Here is a 23,402-nt window from a genome sequence, read left to right as displayed (position 1 = left end):
AGTATTTTGAAGTACTGAGTTAGTTGCCCCTGTTTTTCTGGCGTAAGGTAGGCCATCTGGGTGTTTGTGTCAAAGTTGGCACCCAGGAAAGTTATTTTCTGAGATGGTGTTAGCCTGGATTTCTCTTTGTTGATTGTGTATCCCTGAGAATTCAGTAACCGTATTGCACAAGCCAGATGTTCCAGAAGTTTGTGCTTGCTGTCCGCTTGGATCAGGCAGTCGTCCAAATAAGGGTAAATTTGTATCCCTTGAAGTCTGCAGTAAGCGATTACTGATGCCAAGCATTTCGTGAATACTCTGGGCCCAGTAGATAAGCCAAAGGGCAATGCAGAGAATTGATAGTGGATTGAACCTGCAAGAAATCTGAGGTATCTTCTGCAGCTTTGTCTGATTGGGACACGCAGGTATGCCTCCTTGAGGTCCAATGTTACCAGCCAAAACCCCTTGCCCAGCATGGGAAGAAGCTGCTGTAATGTGAGCATCTTGAATTTTGGTACGAGTAGAAATGTATTTAGGATGGAGAAGTCCAAAATGGGTCTCCAGTCGATTCCTTTCCTTGGTACCAGAAATAGTCTGGAATAAAAACCTTGACCTTGTTCGTGAGTAGGTACCTCTTGAATAGCTTTCATGTCCATGAGTTTTGAAATTTGTATTTGTGCCTCTGCCCTTTGATTGTGTGGCAGGTTTGGCATGCCTCTCATTTTTGGAAGAGTGTGAAAATGAAATCTGTAGCCTCTGTTTATAATGTCCAGGATCCATTTGTCTGTTGTGATAATATGCCAATTTCTTGTAAATAATACCAGCTTTCCTCCCAAGGGAGCTGCCAGCTGAGACTTGCTTGGCATGAAAAGGAGGAAGTCATTGGGTTTGTTTTCTGTATTGTTGTGCACTGTCCTCGCCACCTCTTGGTGCTGGAGTTTGCCATTGTCTGCCTCTATATGATCCTTGAGATTGTCCTCTGCCCTTGTAGCCTGTATCTACCTCTTTGGGGCTTGTCCGTGGCTGGAAAGGACCAGTTTTAGAAGGCCAATTTCTGCTAAAGCAGGTGGTTGTACCTGTAGAAAAGCCTTGACAGTTTGCATAGATTTAGCTTTTTCTTCCTTTTTACGTAGTATCTCCTCAGCATTAGTACCAAATAGTACATCCTTTTGTAAAGGAGCATCTAGTAGTTTAGCTTTAACATGATCAGGCAAGCTTTGTTCCCTAAGCCAAGCATGTCTACGAATGACTGATCCTGTAACAGCAGCTCTACTTGAGGCTTCTAAGGCATCATAGCCACATTGTAAGGTGCGTTTACCCACTTGTTCTGCACTATGCATCATATCCTGCAATTCCTTCAAATCTGGTTGTTCAGGTTGAGACATTTTATTTCTTAATTGAGATAACAGAAACTGCTAGTATTTAAGCATATGGAACTGACAATTTAAGGCCCTCATGGCTACGGTGGCCGAGGTGTATACCTTTTTCCCCCACCTTTCTAAGGATCTAGATTCTCTTTCGGAAGGTAGTAGATTCTTGGCAGTAGATGCCTTCATTCCCTTGGGGCCTTGAGAAGTGGTTTCAGGGTCAGCATTATGGCTTTTGAAAAGAAATTGGTGAGAGTTAGGAACTCTGTAGTACCTATCAGGTTTGACTGGAGCAGGAAGCAGGGAATCCGGACTAAGGCAAGCCTCCGAGTAAACATCATCAAGTATGTCCAAGACAGGAGGTATAGCCAGCGGTCTGTGTTGAGGTAACAAAAGAAATTCCCTAAGCCTTTTCTTGGAATCAGAAAAGTCTTGGCCTTCCCAATGGAAGTGCTCCCTCAAGGTGTGCAAAGTTTCCCCAAAAGAGAAATCCTCTGGGGGAGATACAGAAGGAATGGACTGTTCTGCATTCGAATCTTCATAAGGGAGTAGAATGCTCCTCTACATCAGAATGTTCTGAGAAAATGGAGCCCTGTTCAGAAGAGGAGAATCTTCCTCCACTCTGGGTCTCTTGTCTGGAGGGGGTTGAGAACCCCTGATAAGGGTAATCAAATCCTCAGCCATTTTAAGCATCTGCTTTTTAGGCATGGGGCCTGGGGATGGGCCCTGAGCAACAGGCCTCTTGGGATGCATGGCTGATTTGGACTTAGTAAAGGCCTTAATGGAAAAGGAAGATGAGGGCCTAAAGACACCCTGGGTGGAAGTGGACCTGTCCACATTTGGAGACTCAACACTCACAGTGGCTTCGGTGGTTGTAGTCTAAGTAAGGGCCGAGGCACCTGCGGTCTCGGGTACAGAAGACACCGCCAAAGAAGTGTCGTCGGTAGTCAGGGACTGCAAAGGCGTCTCGCTGAGAACCGGACCACGTGCAATCAGTTTTGGCGTGGTGTCGGTGGAGACCGCGGACCTCGCGTGTCGGTCCTTGTCCTTGCATTTTTTGGACAAAACGGTAGTCTGAGTCTCCGACGACATTTTATAATCAAAGGCTTTACCAAAATAATGTTGGGCGAACTCCGCCCGACGCTTAATAGTGCGTTTATTGAAAGTAGCACAAAAGCGACAGCCCGAGACGTCGTGGTCTGGGCCTAAACAAGGTATGCAGAGGGAATGGAAATCCTTATGCGGTATTTGCTTCCCACAAGAAATACAATTGTTAACTTTGTCTGACATCGGTATGAGGCAAGAAAAGTTTCCCCAACGGGGTACTTAGCTTTAAAGAAGACTTCGGTTTCCAATTTTTCGTAAATTCAGGAGCTGGCCAACCGGCACTTGCGAACTGCTTCTGCTTCGGGCACCGCGTGGCAAAAAAGACTGAAGAATATGGCGTCGGCTGTGTCTTATATACCCCTGTCGCACTGACGTCAGGAAAGAAAGCGACAACAACCGACGCCGGACCAAGACTTTGGAATTCGGCCGACCGAGGGACCGCCTGACGGCAGAGAACCCATATGTGATTACTGCAGCTGTATGCACGATGAACATCTCCTGTATACTTCCGAGTGACTGTCATTTCACACCACAGGAGTGTCGTAGAACAGACTCCTACAGAGTTGCTGTCAAAGCCACTGGTTCTTCTAAAGAAACAAAAAAGAGAGTAAATCTTGCAACACCAGTGCTGCAACTTGCAAACAATGTCTCAAATTAGAGAAGAGGTAGACACACACGTTTGCAGAAGGGCATGCTGTCTTACCATGGTGACGGCCAAGTATGAGAAGGAAGGACAGACATTTGCAGTTCATCAGGGTTATAAGGAGACACACCAAGCTGTTATGGTCTTTTACACTTGCAAAGATAGTATGTTTTTACAGTCTAAACATGACCAAGTTAAATATTGTTTGCTTTCACACAGTATGCCTCAGTACGCCTTCACACCAACAACCTCATACACCTTGCTCTTTGACTAGGACTGTTGCTTGTTGCTTGGCATAAACAACATTTTCTGCTCATTAATGAATATTCCTGACCATCCAAAAAACAGACGTGGTCAGTCTGTACGGTTAACAATGCCCACTGTCCAGACATAAGAAAACTATAAGAGATCTCAGCATCTGCTCCCTAAGGCAATTTTAGTGAAATGGTTTCAGACTCTTGGATAACAAACAACAATGACTGCTCTGAGCAAACTGATTATCTCACATACTAACAAACCATGACCTAAATCAAATAATAGTCTGCTAAACGAATAGCACCTCACTTGCAGGCTTGGCTTTCATTTTTAATACTTTAATCATTTCATTTTTCCAACAATTCTAATAAAAACAATTACCCCTGAAGTGCTTAGAGTTTGGAAAAAGTATTTTTTAATCACAGTTATCACACTATAAAAATAAAAAAAAAGGATACTGGAAAACAAAACGATCTCACCATTTGCAGTTCTAGGCATTGTCCCAGGAGCACAGGTAACATGTCACCCAATGTTAAGGGCTTAAAGACACCAATGCAATCAAAAATCACATTTTCTATGAAAATGGGCTTTGGTTGTCAATCTCCACTTACCAAACAACCTGCCATAAATCCTGTATTGAGTCTAATGCTACTTCTCTGTTAGTAACTTCAACCAGTCTTCCTTTTTTCCTTCTGCCATAATGCTAAACCCCCCACCTTTTGTACTGTATGTATGTATGCATATCATCACTTTGTCAATGACTACAGTCTCAGTAAGCAACAGATTCCTAACGTTTTCTACCCAACACAAATTATTGGGTCTATATTAGATCAGCGAACACTTAAAAAGCGAATGTTGAGTGATCGAACTTATGTAAGCGAAAACTTACAATCTCGAACTGTCAGATCAGTGATTTTTTTCCTAGGGAAAAAAAAATCACTGATGCAAAACACATACACACAACACAAGCACACCAAACAAACAGCAATCCACACACATATACCTAAAATCTGACACCTAACCCTACACTAAACTATACACACACTACTAGCTATCCACTTACCTTAACCCAAACCCTAACCCTAAGGTCCGTCACTATCGCACACTCACCTCACCTGCTCCCTAACCCTAACTCAACTAACCCGCCCTAACCCTCATGTTCAGACAATCGCACACATACCTAATCCACTCCCTAACCCTAACTCACCTAACCCGCCCCAACACTCACATCCACACAATCGCACACTTACCTGAATCCGACCCACAACTTTCCACTACAGCACTGAAAATACCGAAGCAACAGAAACGGACAACCGAATTCTTTCCCTAGGAAAAAATTCGGATTTCTGTTGCTTTGATATTTTAAACATTCGCTCACATAAGTTCGATCAATCAGCGTTTGCATTTTAAGCGTTTGCTGATCTAACATAGACCCAAATTATTTAGAGTGACACTAACATTACATGTGCAAGAAAGCAATCTTACTCATCCACAACCTTTACAGATAGCATACTCCCCTTCAAAGTTACTTTATGAATGCTAGTCCTTTTCAATGAAGATTTTACATAAAACCTGTTAAAGCAATGGACAAATAATGTCTATGAAATGGCAAGTGGTGTACTTTAAACTGACCAGTCAAGATGCTACAATAAATAAAAACCTGGACACTGTTTTCACAAGCTATCTCATTACAGCTGAGTTCTTCCTGAGGAGTTTCTGTAGTTACCTCCTACTGCACCTCTAGGCATCAAATATTGCTTGTTCATATTTGCATTAATAACTCCAAAACCATACTACATACAAGGTACTCCAAAAACACCACTCCAAGAACCAACTCACCAAGGACCGAAAAAACACACTGAACAACTGGAGAAACGGTCACCTTCCACCTTTACGGAGTTCCTAGTACTTCAGCATCAAGCCTTCCAGGGAATAATCATGCACAAGAATGGTGTACTTTATATACATTTCACTACATTAATTATTCAGTTCAATTATACAATAATTGATCAATTAATCAGAGTCAAGAAAGTTAAAATCTAAAGTGCATCCTGATCAGTAAAGTGCTTCAGAAACATTTAAAGTGCATCAAAACATATAAAGTGCAACCCCTTACAACATTCCTATTGCATTTAACATTATAATTTAAGAAATTCATACAAAAGCACTTATGCATTTCTAGATTAACAAATACTAAAACATTTTGCCGTTCAATGGTCGATCAATTAATCAATGAGTCAAGAAAATTTAAAGTGCATCCTGAGCAATTAAAATGCTTCAGAAACATTTAAAGTCCATCAGAAAACTTTTAAAATGCAAGTTCATACAAAAGCACCTGTACATCTCTACATTAACAAATACTAAAACATTTAGCTCAACAACAGTTGATCAATTAATCAGTAAGTCAAGAAATTTAAATCTAAGGTGCATCCTAAACAATTAAAGTGCTTCAGAAACATTTAAAGTGCATCAAAAAACTTTTAAAATGCAACGTATTTGTCAATCTAAAGATGTATAGGTGCATTGGCATGAACTTCTTAAACTATTAAGTTAAATGCAATAGGAATGTAAGGGGTTGCATTTTAAAAGTTTTTTTGATGCACTTTAAATGTTTCTGAAGCACTTTGTTTAGGATGCACTTTAGATTTAAATTTTCTTGACTTACTGATTAATTGATCAACTATTGTAGAGCTAAATGTTTTAATATTTGTTAATCTACAGATATACAAGTGCTTTTGTATGAACTTTCATTTTAAAAGTTTTCTGATGCACTTTAAATGTTTCTGAAGCATTTTAATTGCTCAGGATGCACTTTAAATTTTCTTGACTCACTGATTAATTATCAACCATTGTAGGGAAAAATGTTTTAGTATTTGTTAATCTAGAGATGCACAAGTGCTTTTGTATGAATTTCTTAAATTATAATGTTAAATGCAATAGGAATGTAAGGGTTTGCACTTTATACATTTTGATGCACTTTAAATGTTTCTGAAGCACTTTACTGCTCAGGATGCATGCGTTTTAGATTTTAACTTTCTTGACTCACTGATTAATTGATCAATTATTGTATAATTGAATTGAATAAAGAATGTACTGAAATGTATATAAAGTACACCATTCTTGTGCATGATTATTCCCTGGAAGGCTTGATGCTAAGTAATAGGAACACGGTAAAGGTGGATGGTGACCATTTCTCCAGTCGTTCAGTGTGTTTTTAAATACAAGTTATCAGAATATTTTATCTTGAAGCATACATGACGGCAAAGACAATTGTATTGATATATGACCTCTGTCATTGAGTATTTGTTAGAATTGTAAGGTGACAGAAGTTATGTTCTTACCATAACGTTCCATCTGTGTTGTTGATCTTCATTCATTCATTACTGATGGGTGTCAGTTCCGTCCTCGGAACTGAGTTGGCAGTTATAACAAGCTCGTGCCACCCAAAAAAACTCTCAAGCTAAGCTTGCCCATAGTGCCCCTCTCTCTATCACCTCAGATCAAGTTTGCCTGTAAGAAAGAAAGCAGAGGCTTTATCTGAGCAAATTCCTCATCATGGAGCTTGGACCAAATCCGAACCTCCAGAAGTACTTCAGAGGGGGTAGGAGGGTGGGATGTAATAAATGAAGATCAACAACACAGATGGAACATTACGGTAAGAGCACAACTTCTTTATCTGATGTTGTTAAGCTTCACTCATTCATGGCGGATGGGAAAGAGTCCCTAGTTACTTTATGTCCTGGGAGGCTCTATGAAAGGATACTCCTGAGCACCACTGAGCCAAAGGATGCTCTCCCCCTGGAGACAGAGTCCAATTTGTAATGAGTGCTAAAGGTATGAGGGGTAGCCCAAGTGACTGCTGTGCAAATGTCATCCATAAAAGCTCTGGAATGAAAGGCCACCAAAAAAGCAAATGATCTGGTTGTATGCACCTTGAGTTTAGTTGTTAAATGCATTTTCTTCTGTTGATAACCAAAAGAGATGCCGTCTCAGCCATTTTGCCAATGTGACTTTGGAAACAGATTTTCCCAACTCTGATCCTGAAAAGGGCAGGAATAATTGGTCAGATTTTTGGAAAGATTTAGTCCTGTCCAAGTAGAAATGTAATTGTCTATGTACATCCAATAAATGCAAACAATATTCTCCTTTATTAGAAATTTTGGGAAGAAAACTGGCAGGTCAATGGATTGATTAATATTTAACTCAGAGATAACCTTGGGTAGAAAGAAGAGGCTGTCGGAAGAGATACTCTCTCTTTGTGGAAAACGATGTATGGACATTTTATGCACAAGGCCTGTAATTCTTCTCGCCGAGGTAATGGCTACCAAGAATAAACCCTTCCAAGACAAGAATTTTACATCGCAAGTGGCAGCAGGCTCAAAGGGATGACGAGTCAAAGTTTGTAGGACCGGTGTCAAATTCCAAGGTTCAATGGGCTCTTTAAAGGGCAGTTTTATATGCATGACTGCTTTCAAAAGAGTTTTGCAGAGACGGTGAGATATTAAAGAGGAATCTTGGGAAACTGTTATGCAAGTTTGAGATAGCTGCTAAATGGATCCGAATTGTAGAAGCTGATGCTCCTGAATGGAGTAAGGTTGATAAATACTCTAACACCGAATTGATTGGTGCTGAAAACGGGGTCAGGCCTTTTTCTAGAGACCAAAAAAACAAATCAGTTCCATTTACTATAATAAATTTTTCTGGTGGACGGTTTATGGGAAGCCAGAAGTATTCTTCATACAAGGGAAGACAGGTTATTCTGTCTGGCAATTACTGGAAGTGGAAGTAGATAGGTTTGGGAGAATCAACCCCTGAGGGTGCGACAGTAATCCTGGAGTTGGGATCCAGAGTCCATGGTCGGTGAACCAGGTGTGGCCAAAGGAAAGGAACCATATCTGTCGGGGCCAACAGGGTGCAATGAGGATTACTTTGCTTCAAAACCAAAGTGCTTTCTTTAGATACTGTGGAATCATGAGGAAAGGGTGGGAAGGCAAAAAGCAGTCCCAAGGGCCAATTGTGTACTAGAGCATCCCTGAGGGGGATTAGGGCAAAGTAGCTGCTGCATTTGTGGTCGGTGGGAGACGCGAATAGATTGCAACAAGGCTGACCCCAGCGACAGAACATCTTCATCGCTACTTTGGGAATGAAGGACCACTCATGAGGCAGTAACATGCATCTGCTCAGCTTGTCTGCAATCACGTTGGAATTCCTGGGAATGTTGTTGCAACCAGAAAGCAGTTGGAGGCCATCGCCCATTGCCAAAGTCTCATGGCTTCCTGACACAATGGGTAGGATCTGGTTCCCTCGTTTGTTGATATACCAGATGACCGACATGTCCGACTGGATAGCAATCGTCCCGGACAGGAGAGCAGATTGGAATGCTTGCAACGCCAGAAGCACTGCCCTCAGTTCTAAGACAGTGATATGCAAACTGGCCTCTAAGGGCGGACCAAGTGCCTTGGACGGTCATTCCCTGAAAGTGCCCCCCCCAACCCATACCCCATCAGGGATGCATCTATGGTCACTATGGCCTTGGGCCGAGAGGATGAGAAGGGACAACTCCATAATTCCACTTCTGGCTTCATCCACCAATTCAGATCTTGCCTGCAGCGGTTCGTTATGCGGACTGGGTAGGACATGGGATGTGTTAATAGGGACCACTGTGACGCTAGGACCCATTGTAGTAGTCTCATATGGAGTTTTGCTAGGGGAACTATGGTAATCGTTGTTGCCATTGAACCCAGCAGTTGAAGGACTGAATGAGCTGGGACTTTGTCCTGACAGAATATCACTTGTTGAGATCTTGGTCTCTGAAGCCTGTGAAGAGGAAGGGCGACCATGCAAGACCTTGTGTCGAATGTTGCTCCTCTGAAATCTAGGCTCTAAGTAGGTACTAGTTTTGACTTCTCTTCGTTTATCGAGATCCCCAAGATTCATGCTAGCTGTATAGTGTAGTGCAAGGAGAGAAGCAGTAGATGCTTGGTGGGGGCGGTAAGGAGCCAATCGTCTAGATATGGAAACAGCTGGGTATCCTTGCAGTCTCAAGTGAGCTGTTACCACTGACATACATTTGGCAAACACTCTGGGGGCTGTGGAGAGACCAAAAGGCAGTGCTCGAAATTGGTATTGATTGGCTCCCAGCCAGAAGCTGATATCTTCTGGAACATTTGTCCATTTTTATATGGTAATACATATCCTGAAGCTCTATCAAGCACATCCAGTCATCTTTTGAACCATGACCATCTGGAATTTGGGCTGTCTGACAAACTTGTTTAGGATACTGAGGTACAAAATTGGCCTCCAGTCCCCTGTCTTTTTTGGCATTAAAAAGAACCTTGAGTAAAATCTGAATTCTATCTGGTCTGGTGGGACTGTCTGGATGATTCTTTTTTGGAGCAGCTTTCGAATTTCTTGTGCTGCTGTGTCCCCCTGACTGGGTGGAATGTCAGGGATTTGCCTTTGCGGCCTTGGGTAAAGATAGAAGAGAATGCGATAACCTCTGGTAAATTATCGTCTGCACCCAAGAATCTATTGTTATGGAATGCCAGCCTAAGTGTTGCAGAGAGAATCGCTCCCAGACTGCTTCCAGAGGCAAGCAATCAGGACACTCTTCAGGAGCGCTGGTAGGGCTGCCCAGAAAGGGAATGTCTGGACCCCTGGTTACGTGGACCCCCTCAGGGCATGTTCCTGATGAGTTCTCCCCTCTGCCCTTGGGGGTAAACTCGCCACGTGCATCACGGAAAGGCCCTTGGGATTTTCTGAACCACATCTTTCCACTCCTCGGATTCTTACAGTAGGATTGTTGGGGAGTGGAAAAACGTATGCACACAGCAGATAGGGTCTTGCCACCTCAAACCTGGCTAGTGAGTCTAACTTTTGGACCTAAGAGAAAGGAAGCATCAAAGGAAGACTTGAAAGGGTCCACAAAGTCACACAAGCGCATCCAGGCATGATGTCTCATGAAAACGCCTGCACCCGCTGCTCTGGCCACCCCTTCAGTTGTATGCGCAATCAACCGGATGGACAAGTTAGATATTGATTTCAGGGTGGCAAGCTGTGAAGCAACTTTGTCATGTACCTCGTCAGACACTGCTCCTGCTAAGGTTCCTGAGAGTTCCGTGATCAGGTCTAGCTGGAGGCGGGTAAAATGTGCCAAATAGTTAAACGACCGTATGGTAAAGATCACTGAAGTGCAACCCCGCTTCCCTAGTCTGTCTATCATCCACGACTCAGTTTGGAGGATGGACAGCAGGACTCTCCTCTGCGAGTTCTATCCTTATGGCTGCTGCCACTACCATAGCATCTACTGCCAATTCTTTGGACCAATGGGGCTGATCCTCTGGATGGGACAGTATTTTGTACGGTCTTCAGGGGATTGGCTCAATGGTGTCAGGGGCCCTCCAGGGACGCTGCACAATGAGCTTGACCAACTCATCCGCAGGCGGGATCACCCAAGAAGTAGAAGGTCAAGCACAGAAAGCCTGCAAGAATACTGATTCCTCAGAGGAAAGGTTGGTGGGCTTCCAGTCACCCCTCTATTTCAGGATCTCCAGTATGTTTGCAAAGGAGACATCAGGGGCAACTGTGGGGACCCTTCCTCCTCACTGTAATCTGTATCTTTGGTTAGAGATTCCTCAGGGGAATCAATGTGCTTCCTCTTGCATGATCTCTTATGGGGTGGGTCTTCAGGGGGAATGTCTGAAGAGGACTCCAGAGAGAAGATGCCCTGCAGCAGGGTATCTTGCTGCTCCCGTGCCCGATGTTCCAGTGTAGAGGACTGTGTCAGCTACGAACCAGAGGACATGTACATGTTACATTCCAGCGCCAAAGGGGCCAACTGTGAGCCTGCCAAGGCAAGTGCCCTCTCCATAACCTGGAAGGCTGGCCTGCCTAAAGAGGGATGGGAACCCAGAACCAAGAAAGATAACCTCAGAACCGGAGTCACACCCTACTCAGATGAGCCCGACTCCAGGAAAGAAGCCACGAGAGGACTCTGAGCTGACAAAGCAACCTGAATCGTAGATGGCTCCCTAGAAAAAAATCGGTGCAAACAGACCAGTCACGGTCTCGAGGGTGGACTGGGTCCGATTGAACCATAGTCCACAAGTTAGGTTCTGGAACCATGGTAAGATCTACCAGTGGAACTGATGAGGCTGGCACCGGGACAGTCATCGGCATAGGGGGATACAAGACCTGCAGCGAGTTGAAGGAGGAACATAGGTTGGAGTCTGTGGAGAAAAACCCATGGCTCCGGGTGGGAGAGAGGGCCTAGAAGGAGTTGGGATGCTTCTGGCCACTAGGAGCTGATCCACAAGTCTCACTACACCAAGCTCTGAAAGGCTCCTGGTGGAATGGGTTGACATCCCCGATGAAGATTCAGGCCGGTCAAGGAATGGACCGGCACTGTGGTCGGAAGACCAGAAGGTTGTGATGGTGGGGTGAAGCGACCAGTTTTAAGGGAGAGACTATTGTTGGTGCTGAGAGGGTCTGTGATACATTGGAAGGGGTTGGTACTGTGTGAATAGTAGTGGTTATTGGTTCCATAGTCAAGGACGGCACTGTGGATACAGTTTTAGACTCTGGTGCAGAGGTAGATGTCAAAGTCATTTTGGCATGTTTCGGCTTTGGTTCCATATGAACCTGGGCCTTAGTGTTTTTTGTTTCCTGGGACTGAGGTGACAATGGTACCAAATGGCTCATCTTCTTCATCTCTTTTTTAGAAGGGGTTGAGACCTCTACCTAAGATAAAGCCTCCGGAAAAGGGGTTTTCAAGAAATCCTTTAAGATTAGTTTGTTCTTGCTCTCAGCTAAGGTTTAGGCACTAAAGCCCTTACAGAGCTAACACGGAGGTTGAACCTTCAAATGTGGTACTCCCAGACAGTAGACACAGGAGAGATGCGTATCAGAGTTTAGTATCTTCCTGCCACATTTATCATACTGTTTAAACCCAGTAGTGCCATTCTTGTCAGCCATTGTGAAAAAATCCAGTTAACAATTAAATGGAATCAAACAGTGAATAAACAGTAATTAAACAAGAAGTATCCTTTCGCAACTAGGTATACACACATATGCACATAGAAAAGGAACGTTTTTTTTTTTTTTTAATTTACTAACAGTGGTAAGTAGAAAGTATACCCAAAGGGTAAAGGGAAGGGGAAAGAGAAAACCAACGATGGTATTTAAATTACCAAAAAGGTAAGGGAAAGAGAGGGGCTTGTACCAACGATGGTACGAAGAAATGCCAACAAGGAAAAAAAGGAAGGAAAAAAATCACTCACACAGGATGGTACTATCACCAACTACAGTGAATATAAAAAGTGTATACACACCCCTGTTAAAATGTGAAAAGACAAGACGAAAACTGGTCAAGGAGGCTGCCAAGAGACCTACAGCAACACTGAAGGAGCTGCAGGAATTTCTGGCAAGTACTGGTTGTGTATTACATGTGACAAAAAATTCCTGTATTCTCCATATGTCTGGGTTATGGGGTAGGGTTGCAAGAGAGAGAAAAACATCCAGGCCTAACTAAAATTTGCAAAACAATACATCAAGTCTCCCAAAAAGCATGTGGGAAAATGTGTTATGGTCCGATGAGACCAAGGTTTAACTTTATGGCCACAATTCCAAAAGGTACGTTTGGTGAAAAAACAACACTTCACATCACCAAAAGAACACCATCCCCAACGTGAAGCATGGTGGTGGCAGTACCATGCTTTGGGGTTGCTTTACTTCAGCTGGAACTGGGACTTTAGTCAAGGTGGAGGGAATTATGAACAGTTCTAAATACCAGTCACTTTTGGGCCAAAACCTTCACGCATCTGCTAAAAAGCTGAAGAAGAAGAGGAATTTCACCTTTCAACATGACAATTACCCCAAGCATACATCCAAATCAACAAAAGAATGGTTTAATCAGAAGAAAATTAAACTTTTGGAATGGCCTAGCCAGAGCCCAGACAAAGTCAACAGAAAATCTGTGGGGTGAAACGAAGAGGGCTGTGCACAAGAGATGCTCTCGCAATCTGATAGATTTGTAGTGTTTTTGCAAGTAAGAGTCGGCAAATATTGCCAAGTCAAGATGTGCCATGCTGAAAGACTCCTACCCAAGAAGGCTGAATACTGTAATTAAATCAAAAGGTGCTTCAGTAAAAAAGAAGTTATGTACTCACCATAACGTTCCATGTTTGTTGTCCAGTATCTCGCCTTCAGTAATGCTGGTTGGGTTTGGAGCAGAAACTCGGCTCCAACTAGGCCTATACTAAAGCTCGAGAGCTTCTACTGACTCGAGGCTGAGTCCTATCCCATGGTGATTAGCAGCTGTTCCCCAGATCTTGTTTGAGGGAGAAAGGTTCCTACGATATATTCACTATCCAAAAGGATAATATCTGAAACATACTGCCATAAAAATAACAAGAAAGGGCAAGAAGGGAATCGGACCTTATCTGCCAATTTCTGAGAAATTTCCACTAGATCCTCCAGGAGGGGGATGGCTGGGAGGGAAGCAAGACTAAAGGCGAGATACTGGACAACAAACATGGAACATTATGGTGAGTACATAACTTCTTTATGTTTTGTCCCATCTCGCCTTCATTCTTGCTGGTTGGGACAGAGTCCCCAGCACCTTCTTCTTGGGTGGCTCAAGGGAATAAACTCTTCAGGACAGTGGAACCAAAGGATGCCCTGTTCCGGGAGGCCACATCTACTTTGTAATGAGTAATAAATGTATGAGGGCTAACCCATGTAGCAGTAGCACAAATTGAATCCAATGGAAGTCTGGATTGAAAGGCAATGGAGGTAGATACCGCTCTAATTGAAAGCCCTTTGATTTTCCCTGGTGGTTCTTTATTGTGGGAATCATAGACATATGTGATGGTCTCAGTAAGCCATTTGGACAAGGGAACTTTTGAGATTGCCAAACCTTTTTTATTTTCTGAATAGGAGACAAACAATTGGTCTGACTTTCTGAATTATTTGGTCCTATGCAAGTAAAAACGCAACTGTGTATGCATATCCAGTTGGTGGAGTTTATACTCTGCCTTGTTGCCATAGTTAAGAAAAAACACTGGTAATTCTATATTTTGGTTTAAATAAATTCGCTTGAGAACAAACTTATATTTATTTTACTTATTTACTGACATTTGTTAACCGGGTTTATCAAACTGGGCTTGTGACCCATTTTCAGTGGAGAACCGAGGGGAAAAGCTCCAGTAAGTACAACTTTAATCAATATTGATATAGTAGCAGTTATTGCAAAAAGATTCACATATGTTGGGTTACATGCATAAAAGTTAAAGTTGCATTAAAAAAAGCTTAGTAACATAATTTTACATTAATATAGTTCAATAGGTCAACAATAAAAAAAATTTTGTTTGTATAAAATTATGCAAATGCATAGTAGACAAAATGGAGAGAGAGGTGTAATGAGGTACTAAGTATGGTCCTATGGAGGGTATATAAAGGGAAGGAAGACTAGGTGGGGTCATGGCAAGGGCAGGTCCTGGAATTGAGAAAATAAGCTTTTAGTTCATTTTTAAAGTGTGAGGTGTGGGAGATTGAACGTAAGTCAAGGGGAAGTTTGTTCCAAGCATGGGCAAGGGAGTGTTTGTAGAGTAGTTTGCCTACTGACCTTTTTGGGTGGTAGACATCAAGAATAGGGTGTAGCATATGAAATTGATAAGATAGGAGAAATTGGGGAAGTTCAAGCCATTGACGAGAGTTTAAAGAAATGCAGTGGTGTGAGTTGTATGGGGAGTTAGTAATGAATCTGGCTATTTTACAGTACGTCTCTTGGAGTTTGTTTAGAGTGGAGGCCTGGATATTGGTAAGAACTGGGGCAGCGTATAAGAGGGAGGGGAGGAGGAGTGCCTGGCCCAGGGTACGTCTAGATTCAAGGGTTAGGAATATTTTGTTCCGATATAGCAGACCTAGTTTCTGTTTTTTTTTTTTAATACACTGGAGTATGTGTAGGTTGAACTTTAGTTCATCGATAATCACCCCTAGAAGTTTTGTGTGGGTGTCAGGTTGGACAGTTGTATTGTTAGATGATTTAATAAAAAAGGTGGTTTTGTGATGAGAAAGAGAACGGGGAAGGAAAAGTAGGAGTTTGGTCTTTTTGGGATTTAGGATCAGTAGGTTGTGAGAGAGCCACTGTTCAGTGGATAGTAGGGCTTGTTGGGTCAGGGAGTGTAGTTCAGGAATGATATTTGGGATGATACAAGTGTAGAGTTGTTGGCATACTGAATAAGGGAGGATTTTTTGCATGAGGTGTAAAGATCATTGGTGAAGATGTTAAACAAAAGGGGTCCCAAGATGGAGTCTTGGGGAACACCAGTGGAGATGGGAAGGAAAGGTGAGGAGGATGACAGCCATTTGACAGATTGCTTTCGGTAAGAAGGAAGGATTTGTTTTGAGGGAAACTATCTTTGTGGAAGATCAAATAAGGTGGATGGATAGACAGGGCTTGCAACTCTGATACTCTCCTGGCTGAAGTAATTGCTGTCAGGAAGAGTGTTTTCCAAAATAAAAATTTAAATGAACAAGATGATGCTGGTTCAAAAGGAGGCAGGATCAAAGATGATAATACTAAATTGAGGTTCCAAGGAGGAGGAGGAGGAGGAGGTCTTAACAGAAAGGTACCCTTGAGAAAAGCTTTGCATAGTCTATGGGACATTAGACTAGATCCCGATTCTCCCACATGATAATTAAAAATAGCAGCTAACTGAGCTTGAATAGTGGCTGACGCTGCTCCTTGATTAAAGGTTTCTGTTAAAAATTCCAGAATTGCAGGTATAAATGCTGTAAAGGGATCTATATGTTTTTTGTTAGCCCAAGAGAACCTGTTCCATTTGCTTGCATAGAGTTTCCTAGTTGTCTGCTTGTGCGAGGAGACTAGAATGTGATGAACTGCAGGGGACAATTCCAGAAGCCTGGCTAAGATCGGAACTGGAGCAGCCAAGCTGTCAGCTTGAAGGTGTGGAGGGCAGGATGGAGTGTTTCTGACTGATGTGTCAGAAGATCCGGCACTGGGTCCAGGATCCATGGGTCCTCCTGAAGGTAGGGCCAAGGAAAAAGGAATCAAATCTGATGAGGTCAGTATGGCGCAATGAGAATGAACCTGTAACTCAACAACTTTGCTTTTTGGATAACCTTTGGAATCAAGGGAAAGGCATAAAGAAGTCCCAGGGGCCAATTGTGAACCAGTGCATCCCTCTGTGACTCTCCCAGAGGGGAGATTAGGGCAAAATAGTTGCTGCATTTGGTATTGAAGGGAGTGGCAAAAAGGTCGCTGCAAGGCTAGCCCCATTTGCGAAAAATTTGATTTGCAACTTCCTGACTGAGGGACCACTTGTGAGACATTAGAATCTCTCTGCTTGGCCTGTCTGCTAGAACGATGGATTTCTCTGGGATATGCGTTGCTGTCAAAGCATTGAGAAGATATCACCCATTGCCAAACTCTCTGGGCCTCTCGACAGAGGGGGTAGGACCTGGTTCCCCCGTTTGTTGCTGTACCATACCACCAACATATTGTCTGTCTGAACTGCAATAGTCCCCATGGGAACAGAGTCCTGAAATGCTTGTAACACCAGAAGCTCCGCCCTCATCGGCAGGACACTGATATGCAAATGGTACTCGTGATCTTTCCAAACCCTTTGGACAGTCTGTCCCAGATAATGCCCCCCCACCCTATCTCGGATGCGTCCGTGGTTACTGTAGCGATAGGTTGGGGAAGTACAAACGGTCTGCTCATTGTTAGCTGAGTGGACTGAACCCACCAAAGTAGGTCCTTCTTGCAGGAGTGTGTTATGAGGATCTCGTGAGACATGGGTAACTCCTGCATGGACCATTGGGCAAAGAGTAGCCACTGCAATATTTGCATGTGAAGTCATGCCATGGGAAGTAGTGTTATCGTCGCTGCCACAGAGCCTAGGACTTTGAGGACAAATCTTGCCTGTACTCTGTTTTTGTTGAATAAGATAATCACTTGACTGTGGAATGTCTGGATCCTTTCTTGAGGTAGCTTTGCCAACACGTTGTTTGTATTTAGATCTGCAGCAATGAATATGACATGCTGTGATGTCAACACGGCAGACTCTTCTGCATTTACAGTAATGCCTAGTTTTGAGAAGAGGAGATGGATGGTGTAGTCTCTTGCTTTGATTAGTAGCTGCTTGGTGGTGGCAGTTAGGAGCCAGTCATCTAAGTATGGAAACACCTGGAATCCCTGACACCTCATATGAGCCGTGAATACTGCCATGCATTTGGTAAACACCCTGGGGGCTGTGGTGAGTCCAAAGGGCAGAGTGCTGAACTGGTAATGACTGGCTCCCAGCCGGAAGCGTAGAAATTTTCTTGCGCGCCTGTCCATCTTTATGTGGTAGTATGAATCCTGAAGATCTAATGAGCACATCCAATTGTCTTTTCCCAGAAATGGGAGTATAGACTGCAGTGGTACCATCCGGAACTTTGACTTTTTCACCATATTGTTTAGTCTGCTGAGATCCAATATGGGTCTCCAGTCCCCTGTCGTTTTTGGAACTAAAAAGAACCTTGAGTAAATTCTGGATCCTAGTTGGTCTGCGGGGACTTCTTGGATGACTCTTTTCCAGCAACGTTTGGATTTCTAGTGTTGCTTGATCCCTTTGACTGGGTGGAATGTCTAGGATAAACTTTGGCGGATGAGGTGGACAGGGAAAGGGAATGTTGTATCCTCTGGATATAATGGACTGTACCCATTTGTCTTGAGTCAAATTTAGCCAGGCTTCTGGGTACAGCAATAGTCTCCCCCAGACTGCCTCCAGAGGTGGATAGGCAGGCCTCCTTTCAGGAGTGCTGGAAGGGACTACCAGAGAATGTATCTCTGTCGCCCTGGTTATATGGACTTCCTCTGCCGCATGGACGGCATCTTCCGTTATTTCCCCCTCTGCCCCTGGGGGGAGGGTTACCAAGAGTGTCAGATAAGGCTCCTTTGGACTTACGGAACCATATTCCTTTCTATTGTCCTTTAGGATAATGTCTGGTAGGGGCAGAAAAACAGACTCCAATGGCAGACAGAGTCTTACCATCTTGTTGGCTCCTGGTGAGAGTTTCTTTCACTTTCGGCCAGAACAATGACGGCCATCAAAGGGAGTGTCAAAGGAAGAACAGAAGGGTTCGGCAAACTCACAAAGGCGCATCCAGGAATGTCTACGAGGAGCTATTCCTGGGTCTGCTGCCCTGCTCGCTCCATCGGCTGCATAAGCTATGAGGCGAATTGAGGAGTTAGATATGGAGGGTAAGGTTGCAAGCTGTGAATTAACCTTATCAGATAAGTCCTGGGCTGTAGCACCTTGCAGGGCATCTCCTAGCTCTTTTAGGAGATCCCTCTGAAGTCACGTGAAATGCGAGAAATAATTCAGCGCCTCTAGCTTAAATGGTGACTTCTAAGGGACAAGAATCCTCTAATTTAAATGGATTCTTGAGGAGACAACAAGGCCCAAAAAAAAACAGCCGCAAAGGTAAAAATACAAGGTTAGAGAGTGAAAAAATAGTGCAAGGCTATTATGATAGAACTAGTAAGTAATAATAGATAATAATTAGGTCACTTGTAGAAAGATATAAAATATAAAATTTTACAAGCCTGAGCCAGTGAAGACAATCCCGAAGCTTCAAGCGGCTAACGAGATCTGGGGAACAGCTGCTAAGCACCATGGGATAGAACTCAGCCTGGAGCCAGTAGAAGCTCTCCAGCTTTAGTATAGGCCGAGTCAGAGCAGAGTTTCAGCTCCAAACTCAACCAGCAAGAATGAAGGCGAGATGGGACAACATAACATGTATTCATTTAAGGGTGTGCACACTTATGCAACCAGCTTATTGTACATTTTTTTTTTATTTATTTTTTCCCTTAACAGATTTGTTTTTCAATTGAATTGCACAGGTTATAGGTCACATTAAAGGTGGGAAAAGTTTTGAAATGATTTATTGTGGTCTCATTTTTATATCACAAAAATCTGGTATTTAACAGGAGTGTGTACACTTTTTATATCCACTATATAAATAATTAAGATACAGGAGGAATATAGAAGATTATACGGGTAAATTTGCAACACTAAGAGAAAAACAAAACACTAAGCTTGACAGATGGCCTGACACGTCTTGAAACTATGTGGCAAACAAGATCTGAGGAGATGAGGAGGGGGCACTATGGATAACCTTAGCTCGAGAGTTTTTTGGCTGGCACAAGCTTGTTATATTGGCCGAGTCAGTTCCGAGGACGGAATCGAGACCCATTTGTCATGAATTAATAAAGATTAACAACATCAGATCTTCATTTTTTTAAAGGCTCAAACTGCACCCACTGGGAGTTAAAAGTACACACTCAAAAGAGCTGTACTGCAGGGAATGAGCTATAGTCCATTACTGTGTCGGAAAAGTAAACAAATTAATTTTCTAATACACGTTTTATCCCAATCAGGGTCACAGAGCTGCAGCACTCAGTAATGGTCCTAAATAAGATGCCGGCCCACAACAGGATCCCCCACACACACACACACACATGGGTGCATGCACTTGCACAAAGACTTACGCTTTGAAGGGCTGATAAGTTACCTAGAGGCATGTCCTACAGGCATGTCCTTGGGATATGGGAGGCAATCAATTACACCCAATGAAAACTCATGGGGAATATCATATATATGACATGCTGATTCTGTGAAATGCATTCCAGCTGGAACTAAACCGGACAGCCACAAGCTGTGATAAAGCAACTCCTAAGAGATGTACCACTGGGCTACCCTTTTCTATTATAGTCTATCAACACACAGCCACCCTAGATTAAGGACTTGAAAGGCTCGAACCATTCAGTCTCAAATACTTCTATGAAACATTTGGTAAAATGTCAGCTCTGCTTTTTTAGAGCTCATTATATGTGTTATGTGTTGCATTTCTTTTCTGATAGACAGTTGTGACAGGAGGTTCTCAGATATGAATTTAAAAACATGCAGTATGTATGTCTGGAGTCACATTACGTACTGCAATGGTTCTGAGCTAAGAAGCTTTTCAGTAGTGTGAGACCTGGTGAATAAGCAATGAAATGCTCAGACTTCAAATATTTCTTATTAAAAAAAAGTTTTAATTTACATCTGTACAATACAAAACAGGCCATAACTAATGCTGCAAAGAGAATAAGAGAGGCAGGAACACAGCCTCCTAACCCCAAGGAAATAGCGTAATGATGACATATACAGAGCTGACCTCTTGAACATTCATATACAATGCTTACCACTAATTTAGATTACATACTTATCCACCAATATGGCTTTCGGGACTACTTGTTTTCCGACCTTCAGCTGTAAGTAAAAATGCTCAATGTGACTTTCTTTTGTGAAGTAGAAAAGAGGATAAGGACAAAAGGAGTTAGCGGGAAAAGAAAAAAGCTATGCAGTACAAAATGTTGGAAGAAGCAATGGAATACATATCAAAGTAGTTGGGGGAGGGAAGCATGAACGGCAAGTAAGTAGGAATGCGGCATTAGAAAAGGACAGCAAGAAGTAACCAGAAGATTTGATGCCACTATATATGCCTGCAATGTAGAACATACTGCATTTTCAAATCTAGGATCACATGGCATATGCCACTGGTTAAAAGCAGCTGAAATTACTTCCCTGAATAAAAGAATCCACGCTGGATACAGTGCCACTAAAAGATCAAACACAACAAACATGTTGTTAATTCTGGAATGAGCTACACCGAAATGAAGTTTACGCATACACAGTGACTCCTTCAATTCTTCAGCACCAACACGTTCTCCAATAGAATTAAAGTTCCTTAAATACTTATGCTACATGCTATAATCACTGCTCACAGCATCATCTTAGCGGAGAAGAAAGAATGGCTAAAGAATCAGGCAAATTCAACTCTAGGATCCTCTGAACACAAACCAAAATCATTGTGCAAGGTAATTTAATGTGAAAAGTCTTTAGTGGAAGACAATGGAATATCCTTCCTGAGGAACTCATCTGTCTTCTTTTCGAACTTGGGTTATTTGCGGAAGCGGTCTAATGCTGATCTCTCACCTAGTTGGACAGTTTTTTCTTTGCATTTTTTCTCTTGCTCCATTTCCAACTTCTCTTGTATATTCTTTTTGATCTCATCCTGAAAAAGCAATATGAAAAAAATTGAGTGCCTGACATTAAAACAAGACATCAGAAGTACAGCCCCAATATAAGTGAATATACTATTTAAGGAGAAAACATCTTAAAGAATGCAGTACTGAAAAAATCATGGCACAAAGTACAATTACTTCTCATAACAGTGGATCCTACACATATGCTCTTACAGCATACACCCAACCTCTTGTATCCATCAATACAAATTCAGTGGCAGTCAGCATCTTTACTTAATATATTTGTGCACGTATGTATGAAAGAATGTATGTGCAAGTGGTGTGTATAAATATCCATCCATCCTCAACCCCTTTCCCCGTTTTTACACACGGGGTCGGTGTGTGACTTCACAGTGACAATCATCTCGAGCCAAGGTTTACACTGCTGGCACCAACATTCCTCACCATGAAGGGTTACAAGCTGTAGAATTATTTTTGAACAAGTATGCCCATTACAGTACAGTCAGAACAGAAACCTTGATTTCACTAACCACTGCAGTATTAAAAAACAACTTTTTCCATTTCAATGGCTTAATCTATCAGCAAATAAAAGGGGTGGCGATGGGGTCGAAAATGGCCCCGGCCTTTGCAAACTTGGTCCTCAGTACTTGGGAAATGGAGACATTAATTCACTTAAGAGATTTCAACAAAGTCCATCTTTATCGCCGTTTAATTGACGATATTTTTTTTGTGTGGGAAGGGCCCAAGACAGAATTGGAATCTTTTATCAAAGGCCTTACAGACAGCATCTCCTATCTTGAGTTTGTCATCTCAGGCTGTGGTTCACATATTAACTTTCTGGACACGCAAATTTCAATTGATGCTACTGGGTTACTTAAGTCTAATGTCTACCGTAAGGATACATAGAGAAATAACTTTCTGGACTTCAGCAGCCAGCACCCCTTCTTTATGAAGAAAAATGTTGTAAGGGGCCAGTTCATTCGACTGTCTAGGCTCATTTCTGAGGACAACACTTTTTTATCTGAATGCCGTTTTCTCTCCAATATGTTCATAAACAGACACTACCCGGAACAGTTGGTTTATGACATTTTCACAGAAGTGGCAACACACAGGCACAACAAACACAAGCCCATTTTGAAATCTGGGTTCACTCCTAAAACTAACGTCACTGCAGCAGAATCCTCGGACAGAAACTGCAGCTTCCCAGTCCCCATTTGCAGGGACATGCAGCAGATTAAAAACATTCTTGATCAAAACTGGAACATTATTAAATCTAACAGAGATCTGCATCGCGCCCTAGGTAATGAGCTTCTTTTTTCATACAAGAGGACGAAAACACAAACAATCTTTTGAAAGAAATGAAAAAAAAACATTTACAGGGACTCTGAAGCACAAGAATAACAGAATCAATTGAGTGACACTAAAGGCATGTTTATGTGTAATAACTGTGTTATTTGTCCTTTTATTTTCACAGGGTTGCATTATTACTTTCAACACTGTGACATTAAGGTCAAACTCAATAATCATTTTAACTGCCATTCATCTTTTGTAGTCTACGCTGCAGTTTGCGAGTCTTGTCAGTCCTTCTATGTGGGGAAAACTATTAGGAAACTTTCAGACAGGGTAAAAGAGCATTTAGCAGACATCAGGGCACAAGACAACAACAATGCTTTAGGCAGACACAGTGCAATTTGTGTTTCATTTACTAGATTCAAGTTTTTTATTCTTGAACAAGTGGACCAGTTCTTTGGGGACTGTGAAACACTGCTTAAAATGAAAGAGATTAGGTGGCAGTTGTTGCTAAATGCTGAAATGGCCCCAGGGCTAAATAAAAACTGAAATGTTAAATGTGCTTTGAAGTGGTTTGGCTAGCAGCCCAGCCACACCTTTCCTGTCCTAGTGGTTTTATTGTGTACTAGTAACTTGAGATTCACGGTAATTGGTCCTATACTTG

The 23,402-nt window shown here is 42.5% G+C and overlaps 1 protein-coding gene across 1 annotated transcript in view; it reads right to left on the bottom strand.

Annotated features, from left to right (window-relative positions):
• Nucleotides 1-20,434: 20,434 nt before the first annotated feature.
• The window catches only part of WDR46 (WD repeat domain 46), a 282,988-nt gene continuing 280,020 nt past the window's right edge, over nt 20,435-23,402 (bottom strand). The window contains exon 18 of the mRNA XM_044082172.1: nt 20,435-21,477. Within this exon, the coding sequence (XP_043938107.1) occupies nt 21,364-21,477 (114 nt within the window). The 3' untranslated portion in view covers nt 20,435-21,363. The remainder of the gene's footprint in view (nt 21,478-23,402) is intronic.

The sequence above is a fragment of the Protopterus annectens genome, chromosome 9.part0 (genome assembly GCF_019279795.1).
Source record: "Protopterus annectens isolate FY-2018-M chromosome 9.part0, PAN1.0, whole genome shotgun sequence".
NCBI classification, from domain to species: Eukaryota; Metazoa; Chordata; order Ceratodontiformes; family Protopteridae; genus Protopterus; species Protopterus annectens.
The sequence above is the reverse complement of the archived record's forward strand: the minus strand, read 5'-3'. Positions and strand labels throughout refer to the sequence as shown.